Source organism: Halyomorpha halys, unplaced genomic scaffold, assembly GCF_000696795.3.
Source record: "Halyomorpha halys isolate HHAL.00 unplaced genomic scaffold, Hhal_1.1 Scaffold177.1, whole genome shotgun sequence".
Classification (NCBI taxonomy): Eukaryota; Metazoa; Arthropoda; class Insecta; order Hemiptera; family Pentatomidae; genus Halyomorpha; species Halyomorpha halys.
Window position 1 is genome coordinate 87,722 of NW_027114700.1, and position 13,565 is coordinate 101,286.

Here is a 13,565-nt window from a genome sequence, read left to right on the forward strand (position 1 = left end):
TGAGAAGCTGAGGATCGAATGAGTCGGGTGGTGGGGGTGGGAGGGGTTGCTGGGCTCCCATTTGGTCCAGCTGGAGAGTCCGGTACGGGCTCTGGCGCAGGTGCTGCTGTGGGCGGCTGGAGAAATGACGAGTAAGCCGTGGCTGCACTCGCCGTTCTACTGGTCCTTGGTCTGGTGGTCGTGGTGGTCGGTGGTTGAACACGAGCTGCCGCTGACGGCCTCGTAATGGTTGCTGCTCGTAGTTCTTTTCTGGCTTCCCATTGGTCCATGATCTTCCGGCGTGTTTCACACCCACGGAAGGACGCCACATGATCCTGATCACAATTGGTGCACTTTTGGGCTACCACCCTAGGGCAGGCACTGATGTTGTGCTCTTGGGCACATCGCACGCACGCCTCCTTGTACCCACAGTAGTTCTTGGTATGACCGAACTGCTGGCAGCGGTAGCATTGAGGTTAGCCATGTTCTTGTTTCGTTGAACAAAATGTTGGGCTGCGAATAGGCACTGGTCGATATGGCGTACCTTCTTGATATCTTCTAGGGTGACCTGAACTGGCACCGTGATAACAATAGGGGAGAGGGGGTTTTCGTCCTATCACTGTTTGATTTCTGGAGACGCCTAATATCGATAGGGGCTAAGTGCTGGAAGGCAGCCTGGACATCTTCCAAGGGCAAGGAAATGTCTATGTTTTTAATGACATAACGCTGTTGCGTTTTTCCTTGTCGAGACGGCGTCTCGATCCGCTGCTAGCTCCAGGAAAATCTGAACACCCCCTCCGGTTTTACGCACCAGGTATATATTGATATGTAAATGAGCTAGGTATTGCCTCACCGCCGGGATTTGCTGGCTCGCCACGACAACCGGAGGTAGTAGGGGAGATTTTTGTGGAGAGGTCTCGGTTCCCACCTCAGTTGGGAGAGTTTTCAGTGTATCAAATGGATTGGGATGCGTAAAGTCAATTTTTTGTTCTTGACACGTCTGTTTCTTTTCTTTCTTTTTGCTATCTGGCTTATTTTTCGTCTTCCTTGGTGGAATTTGGCTTACCATCGATCGCGTTTGGCGGGGGGATACTTTTAATGTACCGCCTACTTTAATAAACCCAGTCTCGTCGTCGGAGTCTGGTGGTAGATTTGCGGCCTGAGCTGGCTTTAAGGAATGAGCCATCGCGCACTAGTAATTAATAGTAATATTTATATTAATTAAAGTGCCAATTTAGTCACAGCTAGCTCGGAGAGCACGGCCGAGCTACAATTGTACAGTGTTCGCACAGGTTGCTCAAAGGTAGCGGGAACATGCGGCACTGATTCACAATTCTTTGCACTTTAAAATAATAAAATGTACCTTAATATGGATATTCCACAGTCCCTGATTTCTTCAGGAGCACAAAATACACAGGATAGCACAGAACAATCCCTGAGAACCCAATGTTGTAGCCTAGGAGCTGGAGTTTTGTATGATAACTTAGGTTTGACCAATGGATATGGAAAGATTCCATTGGTTAGTTGGAAACAAATAAAATGATTTTCCATTTCTCAGCGAGGATTATTATTATTTTCTTTTCAGATTTTATTAAATGTATCCTATAAGAAAAACATTAATTTAAGTTTAACATATTAAGTTTCAACAGGCCAACGTTTCGGCCAAATATGCCATCCTCATGGACAACATTAAACACAAATTATCCTAGTTTGTCACAATTTCATTAATTTTTAAACTTTTTAGTTTAAATCAACTTAACACTATCAACTACCGTATAAATAAATAATAAATGGGCATCCATTGATAGCATTGATCGATGGAAACCCATTTATTAACAGGTGATCCAATACTTTGTTCCTGCAGAAGAAGAACAAAGCAGCAGCTTTTAGTTGTGTAGGAGTTGTTACTTTTCTCGCCGGGTTTCAAAAATTATTAGAGAAATTAATTTCATATATTTTGGGACACTGGCTTCTTTAATTATTATATTTCCAATGTATTTTTTAAAAAAAATTGTATTTTCCCTTTACTAACAAATGTTTAGTCCCTCTACCTCGTTTATGTTAGGAGTTATGTTGATATTATCAAGAGTGAAATGGAGAAACGCAGAAAGTTTTTTGGCAAAAACCTATTCTGGAAAATACATTACTAGAAGATACATGCACTATAGTGAAGCGTTTTCTATGGTGAAGTTCTGTCAGAAAAGTGAGCCAGTCAGGAATTGTGTCAGCATTCTGTCCCCACACTGATTACCACCATTAAGTTTCTATGTCTACATTCGAATTTGTAATCAAATGAAATAAATTAAGAAATGAAAATAATAGTATTATTATTATTAGTAATAAAGAATAGATAAATATAGAATTTGATGATTAATTAAAGGAGAAGAAGACTTTTTCGAGTTTTCGTGGTTTTATGACAGTAAAGAGATTTTTCTTTTACTTACCTATATACGAAACATATCGTCATACTGTATGATAAAGAAATATCTGTTTTGTGATATACAAGACTAATTGCATAAAAAGTTAGAGTAAGTAAAGATGTGTGATGCGCGATCCGCATCGAAATTTGCACTATACAGTGCACGTAGCTAATTACAAATTACCTACAACTACACTAATGATAACGGTTTCTTGTTAAACAATAAAAATAGATCGATTAATTAGTATCTACTCTATAGGTAAATAGCTATCCGTTTTCATAACCTACCGCTCTTATTTTTGTTTTTGTATTATTTTTTTTTAAGGGTGGTAAATGAGCAAACTTAACACTTTAGAATTCATCAATTTGATGGAATAATAAAGGTGTTTATTGCTAATGGAGCTGAGATATGTTTGTAAAGGTTTCCAATAATAATGTTCTATCATGTTTAGCATTAACCATTCAATAATCATTTAATTATGTTATGGCATCGTAAAATGTACTGCCATTGTTTATAATGTGGTGTGTTGTTTGTTCAATGATGTAATATAATGTTTGAAAAATAGTAAGTTGAAATTTCAATAACATTATACGAAGCTTATATAAGTATAATTAACAATAAAAATTTATTCATATATATGCATATGTAAGGTAGGATTGGATAAATTAAAAAATATATATATAACATATAAATCAATTTTATTGCACAAATATTAGGATTCTATTAGACCAGTGGGTAGCTAGCCTGGGTAGCAATGCCACAGTTGTTATTCTTGTTCCTTATCATCTTGATGTAGCCACTGATACCCCAATCCTCACCCCAGGAGTTCTTCACCAGCCAGTAGTCTTTGCCGTTTTCGGAACCGTAACCGACTGCAAGGACACCATGGTCCAGTTCTGAAGAGCTACAGTCCTCCTCGTAGTAGATTCCTGTAGAAAGTTGCAATAGAATAAAATGGTTTAGAATACATTGGTATATAATGTCTTTAAATTACTTTCTTAAGTATTTTTGTGATATGACGGTGGCATGTATAATCGTTCACCCATTTTATGTAATATAATAATATACTTGCCTGAATCATAAAGCTGGAAATCAAATGAGCTTGCGTCGATGGCCACAGATATAGGTCCAACGTTGGCTACTGCAGATTGCAGAGCTGACTCACTACCACTCTGGACATCTTTGTATCCAGTGATGGTGGCTCCAATATTTGCCTTCTTATATTTGCACGTTGAGCTGTCCTGGAAAATCAAAAGTTTAATTTGCTATATAACAGCAAAATAATAATAAATAAGCTCCAGTAAAAGAATTCAATAAATACCTCGCCTTTGTATGGATAGGACGCTTCAGTGTCGATACCATTATTTTTCTTAACATATTCGAAAGCATAATCCATCAAGCCACCGTTACAGGATTCGTTTCCTTCTGATGTGGAGCAGTCCATCAAGTTCTGTTCACTGAGAGATACGAGTTTGCCAGTTTTCAAGAAATGTTGACCTTCGATGGAACCAGTCTGTGGGTAACAACGAAACGGATATTTTTATACAGTTTTAAATGCAATATATTCTGGAAGTATCTGAGTTAAAAAAATAATGTAATGACTCACACTAGAGAACGCCCAGCAGGATCCACACTGCCCTTGATTTTTGATACCTGTGACTGCGCCTTTCTGCCTCCAATCTACACTGCTCGGCAAGTTCTCGTTCGCTGGGGGAACGTAAAGTTCTCCGGCCTGTTTTTTCTCTCCTTTATAACCTTTCATGAACTTACTGAACTCTGTGGCCGTCTAAAAAAAATAAAACAATTGCCAGTCATAAGGATATTGACGGTATAATGATAATGGTAATGTTAAATAAATACTCAATGCTAACCATATCGGCGAATTTATTAACTCCTAGTTTGTAAGTCTTGATTCCGTTGGCGTGCAAATCATTATGTTTTGCTATACGGTGCTTATTATCAAAATAAATATTCTTCCTCAACTGGTCCTCTTCCTTCGTAGCGTAGCTTTTTCCATATTTGATCTAATTAAACAGATAAAGTTTAGGTAATGATTTGGAAAATATTCTATTTATTATAGTAATAAAGCCATATTAATAAGCGTTTGCCACCCCGACAGGTTACCTTGTAAGCGTTCCATTCTTCGTCCTCACTTTGATCAAAAGGTAAGGAAAGCGCCGACAGCGCCAGGGTCAATGTGAAACAAAGTACAAATGTTAACTTCATCTTGAAACTGAAAATATATAAAATTATTATTTACTGCAATATTTTAGGTTATTTGGTATTTTATTTTTATAATTGAGGCACTTAATCGTAAAACATGGTATATAAAAGCTTTTGAGAATTGAAATTATGACATGCCTCGATTTTTAAGGCTGATTTCAGAAATGGTTTAAAAAACTTTTATGGATTTGCTTATTAAAAAGAATAATACTGGTATTATGTTAAGATTAGTGATTTATGGTTGAACAGAAAACAGTGTAATTGTATAAAAAATTTTAATAGTAAATTTACCTTATTAAATGATACATTACTAAATTATATGTTACTTTAAAAAAAAGTTTACTCTTTATTATGGTCTTGTTTTTCAATTTTTTATATGTTACTATTTTAGATTTCAAAATCATTGTGGAGTGAATGTAAATCTTGGCATATAAAAACTTTCGGAAATCAATGTTTTTGGTATTGTTAAAAAAACAACGTTTATGGGATTTTCTATTAAAAATACTGTCAGTATTATATTATGGTTAGTGAGTTTTAATTGTACATACAAATTTGTAATTAAAAAAAAAAAAATATTTAACTTTTTCGTTTACATGTTTTCGTATATCACCGTCGAGACGTTCGGTAGTCTTACTTACTTAGTATTATCTACCTACTTTTCTTTAATGACGTTATTAAAAATATGAATTTCAATTAAAATTGTCTCATATATTAGTTCAGTATCACTTTTTTGTAAACAAAAAACATAAATACCTCAAAAAAAAAGGTTCGGATATGGTGGATTCCGAGTACTATAGTTATCCTTACCTTTCCTAAGAGAAGATGTCTTTGCAACTGTCGCTGAATATCTTCAGTATCGTATGCTTTACCTTTATTCTCACCCCGTATTTATATTGAATGTTTCTTATCTGATTGGTTCTCAATAGCTTGTCGTCATTTGATAATGATTGATGGTGACACTTATATTCACGTGCTGTTCATTTTCCTTGAAAAAATTAATAAATAAATAAAAATTACTTCAATATGTAAAAACACCTTTAGTACTTACACCTAGTATCAAATATTTACTTATATTATGTATCGGTCAGGTGTAATAGATAATTAGTAATTAATTCCCCAATGATCAATCTACTCAGGAAGTGTTCGTCAGTGATACAAGGATATGGGGCGAAGAATTTTACGTGGGATGAGATTAAGGGAAGGACATGATAAGGAGGTAGAAGTAAATCAAGAGTTGCTAGGGAAGGGTAGAAGATTATCTGTTTTTTTTAAATATATATGTTGTATATATTATATTATTCTATTTTTTATAGTTTCCCTGAAGTTTATCAGTTTTTCAGAGGGATTGTGAAGAAGTACCTACTCGCTCCACTAGTATTCATTTATTATTCCGATTTATTATTATAGATATATTATTATTATGATTGTTCTTATTCTCTTTTTAACAATGTGTTTAGCATTACAGGTTCTAATCATTATATGGTTGTTCTAATTTGTTCTTCAATATACAATTTTTTGTCTGTTGTGAAATTGAAATATTGGCCGAAAATATGATACTCTACTCTCAAGGATTTATAGACCCATCATCTTCATTGATTACAGAAAACATAGATTTTTAATAGAAGGGGAGATAAATAAAAACATCAGAAGCTAAAATTAAATTTAAAAAAAAACAACGATGTAATGGAAATTAAGTTTAAGTATGCTGAAGCAACCCAACAACAACAACAACAATGGAACAATGCAAACAATGAATTGCAACAATGGAATCGACGGTGAGTGGATTGCTTAAAAGGGGCCACCCTAAGGAAGTACTTTCCAACCGTTGATTCACGCCTAGAATCAACGTGGGTCCTCCCTGATTACTGGATCTCACAGTTCCTCACAGGTCATGGGGGTTTCCGAGCTAAGCTCGCCGTACATGGCATAAACATTGATCATCTATGCCCAATTTGTCAGGTTCCTGAGACCGCCGAGCACGTCTTACTTGCCTGTACCGCCTATGAAGCACTGAGAGCCAAGATGATGAGGGAAACAGGACTCTATGTTCTGACTGAGAGCGATCTTCCTGAGCTGATGAAAAAAGAAAACTACCCGCACTACAAGACCTTCGTGTATGGGTGGAAGGAGGTTGTGGGCCCTACTCACTTCTCCCTGGGTAGGAGAGAATAAACTACACCAGCAAGGCCTCAGGAGGAGAGCAAGATTTATTTTAAAGCAATAGCAAGCTGTGTGCACAGCTATGTAAATGTTTGACATATGCAGCAATGAGTTGTACCAACTGCTGCGAACACCCGTATTGCCTAATAGGCAGGGTAGGGTGATAAATAAATAAATAAATAATAAACCCAATATACCCGGTAATTTAGGCATGGACAATGAATAAATCATTTCTTCTCTTCTTGGTACTGCATTTGTAATCTATTATTAACTTTTTTGATATTATGTACTACTTTTTTATTCAAAAATATTTTCACAATCTTCAGAATTCGTTAAATCATGAAATATATGGATGATTCCTTCATTGTGTACGAAATTCACTTTTCAGGTAATAGAGACTTTATCTTTTTTTCGTGAAATCCTTCTAATTATGCTACTAATCAATCATATTAAAAAACCGTTCATAGACGTTCGTGGTTTGAGAGATACAGCATGAACTTTGCGGCCACAGTAGTGAGGGACCAACTGGATCATGTAAAATAATTAGAATTAACAAAATCAAACTTTTATTATCACAACGCAAATAAAATAATATAAAAGGAACATCAAATCATTCAATACTCATATGTTAAAAGGCCAATATGCTCTTAAGTAGTTTTAATCGGTGACTTAGTCTATTTTCAAAGCACATTTTGATTCTTTCTTCAACAGCTATAAAATCATATAAAAAAAATCATAACATGATGGATGTAATAAAATAATTACATGTAATGGAATTCCTTTTTTTTTTTTTTTGTTACTAATTCCTCTAACTTTGCAACTACATAAGGGCCAGATTGTGCAAGAGCACGTAGGAAAGGAAAGATAATGAAGCTTCTTCTTTCATAAGAGTTTGCGGTTGTGATCCTATAGCAACTTCACCTTCATTTGATACACGAGTGGGAGAATGTAGATCTATTTTGATAATTTCAGTTTAAATATTCTGGTTTATATGAAGCTCTTCAGGTTCTCCTAGAGTATTGCTAGAATATATATATATTACGAAATTAGTACTAAACTAAGTATATAGAACCATAAAAACTACTATAGAATGGATATATTACGAAGTTTAGATCCAGGAGTCCATTCGTAAACATGTTGTTATAGTACAAGAGCCCAAGAGGAGTCAGTTATCTCACCCCAATTTTTGATTAATTTACCAAAAAATATGTATAATTACTAGCCAAAATTGATGAGTCTGGCAAGTATAGGTAGGGGGAATAAAAAATGGCGGCTGTTTCAAAGCGTTAAAAAAAAAAAAAAATTTCATTCGGAGCTCTATATCTTAAAAAGTAGGAACAACACAAGGAAACCTAAGAGAACGTCATTTAATGAATAGTAAATTTGCTAAAATATGAGCCCTAATAGAGTTATTTAAGTTAAATATTTTTCGAGATATAGCTTTTTAAAAAGCAACGTTTCAGAAAAATGTATGGGACGTACTGAAAAATCAGTAGTTAGTAAATTTATTTTGAAAAATTTATATCTCAAAAACCATTTGACGTACAGATGTCTATTAGGACCCAAATTAAAGCAAGTTTAATGGACTATAAAGAAGTTTATAAAGTTTATTTTCGAAGGAGTAGTAGTTTTCATGATATTTGCTAATAGAAATTGATTTCTAGTTGTTCGGACAAATATTCATGTGCCAAATTTATATTCATATTCGAATATCATAACCTCTACTACCCCTACGAAGATACGTGTTATAAACTACTTTATAATTAGGTAAATTTCCTTTATTTTGAGTACTGGCTGACATATGTGCGTCTTATGGGTCTAGAGATATATTTTTTTCAAAAATCAAACATTTTATACGAACAACTGAAAATTAACATCTTGTGAGTTTATTTTGTCAAATGAGGAACTAATTGTTGAACATTTGGAATTTAAATTTCGTCCTGAAATTGGGCGAATATCTCGATTAAAAATAACTATAAACCAAGGTGAGTGTATTTGTTTTTCTGTGGATAAAAAAATTCGACTCAAAATTACACACGAACACCACAATCTTCAAAATTCACTTAATTTTGTACAAATTCCGAGAATCATCCTCCCATATTAATTAAATAGACATGAGATAATATGGAAGTGTATATTATTTTTTGTCTCTTCCGTATGAGAATATTGAAAATTAGTTTTTATTGGTTCTATAAAATTGTTTTATAAATTTAAATATAAACAATAAAAAATAATATACATTACACCACACAAGGACACTGTAATCGTAAATATAGGTTTTAATTCTTTTCATGAAAGAATGGAAAATGAAGATGGAGAAAATCCTTGATAGCAGACGATAGACCCAGAAAGATTATATGTTTAAACGCAGCATGCCGGAAATGAAGGATACTTACAAATCTTCATTTAAGTGTTCTTAAACCATTAATCCTTCTTCTGTATGACAGGCGTCCGATTTTGTCACGTCATAAGCATTGTTTTTTTTTGTTTTTAAAGTGGTTCTTCATTTCATTGTGAAATAAAATAATTTTCCACGACGAGTTCCGGTAGTTCACAGCGTGGTACATAAAATACGACAGTCGTGCCAAATATTTATTTCGAGATTCCACTTCAAGTACTCTCAGACAAAAAAATAAATAATCCGTCAAAACAATTTCATTGAAAATTGTGACTTTTGTGTTGTCGTTGATTGCCAGCTATGAAGGACTACTTCACCCGAAATACGTCATCATTTTTTATAATTCATTACTTTAGAAACATGTAGCGGTTATTTCTGAGCCATTAGGAACGTTGAGAAATAAAAACTACCTTGGTCAGTCTATAGGCAATCCATTCTGAAAACAAAATACAAATAAATTATTGTCTACCTACATTATTAAATATTCATCAAATCACTTTTGGGTTTATTGGAGCGGTCAATTAATGCAAGATTCACTTGGAACTTAGCTTCAGATAGAAAAAAAAAAGTAATATCCATTAAGTTTCAAATAATGAAGTTTCAACGTCAAGATAAATTAACAAATAAGATTTCCAAGAAAAAATAATTTGTATTCTACAAGTCATGTCTTTTTTAATCTTTTCCTTGAGTTTTTTTCTCGATTTAATTTTTAGCTTAGGATTTAACTTGGAACAAACTATAAAACAAAATACATATTCATATTGCGGTGTTTTAATTAAAAATAAAGTCAACATGTTTTTGAAACAATTTTCTGATACGACCATGCTCATGAATTCTCTAAACAGAGCCATGTTTAACCAAAGCACTATGAAATATCGGGCCTTCCAGATTAAAGATTGAATTATTTTCTGAAGATCCTTGGGTTATAAATAACACGCTAGTTATCATAATTTATTTATCGATAAATGTAAATTTATTTATAAATCATTAATTTATTCAATTATATAAACACTAAAAAGAAAAATTAAACCATTAAAGAATGTATTTTTCTTGATTTTGGATTAGCAAAATTATGAATAACTTTTTATAAATCTATTTACTTAACTTAAGAACATTAGTTTCTATCAACATCAGTGATAAACTACACTATTTTTCTTGCAGAAATTCAAATTCTAGGTTTATTCTTGATTCGTTCTGATTAATGATTTATGAATCTCAGTTGACCATGCGGTATTCTTCGCCAATTCTTTTGAATGTTTTGTTTACATTCAATATTAAATTGCACTACTCGATAGTCAAGGATCAATGAATTCGTTAAGAAATATTGAGACTGCAACGCAAAGGGTTTCAATTGCACGTAATCTCATGTTTTTTTTAAATGTTTATTTATTGCTATTTACAACTGCACATTATAATACAATTAGTAAATCCGATCTAAGTTAAATTGGAGTGTTACAGGCGTGTAGAGAAACTACCCATTGGTAGCACTCTAATGACATTTTACATTAGCTGGTCTCGTGGCCATCTTCTTTTCAGGCGCCTCGGAGGATTGTCAGGAATGGAAGAGGATGCAAGGTTAGAAACTAGGGGTTTGAGTGGTTAGGGAGTTTATAATGGAAGGAGTGATTTCTGGTTCGGGCTAGATCGGTTGCATAGGGAACATTAAGGTCTTTAAGTATGATTTTATTTGTAACAAAGTAAGGAGCATTGAGGATTTTTCGAAGGATTTTGGATTGTAAGGACTGGATACGAGAGGAATTCGAAGGTTTAGCGGAGCCTCAAAGCTCAACTCCATATGTCCAGATTGGCCTTATTACAGTCATGTAGATCAGTCTTTTGTAATGTGTTGGAAGTTTAGACCGTTTGTCTAGTAAGCGCTGTAATAGTCGAAATTGACGTGCAGTTTCCTGTCTTTTCAGTCTTGTGTGAGGTTTCCAGGTTAATCGTTTGTCCAAATGTATTCTAAGGTAGCGGATCTGTTCGACAGGGGTAAGAGTAACATCATTAAATGAAACTGTAGGGCAGTCAGTAGGCTTACAACGAAGGGTAAAGGTGATTTGATGGGATTTGTTAGAATTTATCTTAATCCTCCAATTACGACACCATTCTTCGAGGGCTGTGATATAGGATTGGAGATTTTGGGATACAATTAATGGGTTATTATTAACAGCGAGCACACATGTGTCATGGGCATACGTGGTGAGGATAGTGTTAGGATTGGTTGGAATGTCAGCTGTATAGACGGTGTAGAGGATGGGATCAAGGGTACTACCTTGAGGAACACCAGCGGACTGAGAATAGAGGGATGAATAGGAACCATTGTGGTTTATTTGGAATAATCTATCAATGAGAAAGGAGCGAATGATGAGAAAGTATATAGGAGGTAGAAATCTCATTTTAGTGTTTTTTTTCAAATTTCTTTAATGATCTGTATACAGCATAATTTTGGATACGGTGAAGGTAGGACGTTAGTTGCAGTTCAGCTGACAGATATCTCGGTAGAGGAATGGTTAGTGTGAATAAAAATAGGGTTTAATTTCATTTTTTTAAAAATATTTTAACTATATTATTAAAAATTAAATTCAGAAACTATGAATCCGATTGTAAAACTTCCCTTTGGTCAGATAGGTCGCTTATTGAGGAAGGCTTTAGATTACATGCCATCATGCTACGACCCCTAGGAACGAATCAGTAACCATATGATACATTTAAAGTTACATGGTTACCATGAAAATTCCTATGTTCCTTAAATTTTTAATGATTGTCCTTTCTATCCCCTGGATGTGAAGCAAAAATTGATTAAAACAATACCTATTCTATGTCCTTAATTATCTCATTCGAAATATAATTAAATCTTCAACAAGATTAAACACTAATCATATAGATCGAATCTTTATTAGTAATATATAATCCTAACTGTACACTGGTGAATCTACGGGCAACAGATTAACTAAGATAAAATAAATAATATTTACTATATTTTTCGGCGGAAGGGTGATTACTGTAATTCGTACCCTTTCCTGTTGATTATGAGCTAGTATTTAAGTTGCAATGAAGATTTTACTACTGTCTAGATTATGATAATTTTTCGATGCAAATAAAACATAGGACCTTCACTAGATACAATATTATGTTGTATTATTGTATAGATACAATGTATGTTACTTCTTCACTCCTTATACATTGGTAATTTTTTTCATTTGATATTTAGTACCTTGCCGAGTCTATTTGGATTTCTAATTGGATACTTTCTGCCTTGTTTAATTAAAGTTCTGACCATTTTTTCCGAAACTATTCCTGATTTAATTTTTATAGTAAAAATTTAAATAATTACATAATAACATAAATCCAATAACAACATAAATGTAGATAGCAATGGATTATTTTAGGTGGCATATTTTAGGACTAATTCAGCCCAAGACAATGAAGTACATACCTTTGTACTGCCTTATTTATTTAGGAAAAGGAAAGGAAGTTCCATGGATTTAGATCCGACTGACTTGGCGACATTCAAGATTTGAATCTTTAAGTGTATAAGGCTCTGCTCGTCTTATAACTGAGATCTTCAAATTCAATTTAAACCCAATTTCACTTAATTGGTTTATTTAATATATTAATTAATTCATTTTCAAATCAAGTATTAATTTTTGTATGGGCTATACACGGAGCCGGTGCATAGTCCAATCACTCACATTCCACATCAATGAGGATAATAAAATGTATTTATAACGTTGGAACTAAACGTTCCTTATCGTATTACTACGAGCTTGCGATGGAATATAAGTAAAAACTAATTAGATATTGTGTTTTACTAACATGGCTAATTAATTTTTTTTTTCGTCCACGACTCCCCCCATTGGAGTACTATACTACCTAACCATGGTTGGGGGCCAAAGTTCTTCATTTTGTGGGACCGCCACTCAATGAAAAAAGTCAAAGCCCCAGGTCGGATTCGAACCGGCACCGCCAACAGACATCTAATTGGTGAAATTGTTTTTAACCATTGAGCTACGGGCCTTTATTAACTTAAATATGTTGGGAATTCAGGAAAGAATGTGAGATAGCAATGTACAGTTGAAATCCTGACTTAAAATTTTAGTTGTTCATACATTTTCGAAAAGATTTGCACACACATAAATAATTAAATACTAATAAGCACTTTCTGATTAACATTTGGAAAATTTGTACTAATATATTACATCCGACCAATTAATAATTCATGTAAATGTCTGATAATAGTGCACAATAGATGAATAAGAGCGTGCAATAGTGATTTCATGTATTGTCAAAATTAAATAAAAAAATTAAAAAATACGTAATGAGTAAATATCAGTTGACATTTGTACGATCGATCACTATCATATTACAAGTCATTGACAACCAAC

General features: G+C 33.8%; 1 protein-coding gene across 1 annotated transcript; it reads right to left on the minus strand.

Moving 5' to 3' along the window:
- Positions 1 to 3,078: 3,078 nt before the first annotated feature.
- On the minus strand, positions 3,079 to 5,565 carry LOC106679112 (procathepsin L). The gene is made up of 7 exons (XM_014418068.2): positions 5,430 to 5,565; positions 4,524 to 4,632; positions 4,271 to 4,423; positions 4,006 to 4,185; positions 3,721 to 3,912; positions 3,472 to 3,640; positions 3,079 to 3,328 (listed from the first exon to the last, which is right to left on the minus strand). Exons 2-7 carry the CDS (start codon positions 4,623 to 4,625, stop codon positions 3,123 to 3,125), a joined length of 1,002 nt encoding a protein of 333 aa, XP_014273554.1. The 5' UTR covers positions 4,626 to 4,632; positions 5,430 to 5,565; the 3' UTR covers positions 3,079 to 3,122.
- Between the last annotated feature and the right edge of the window lie 8,000 nt (positions 5,566 to 13,565).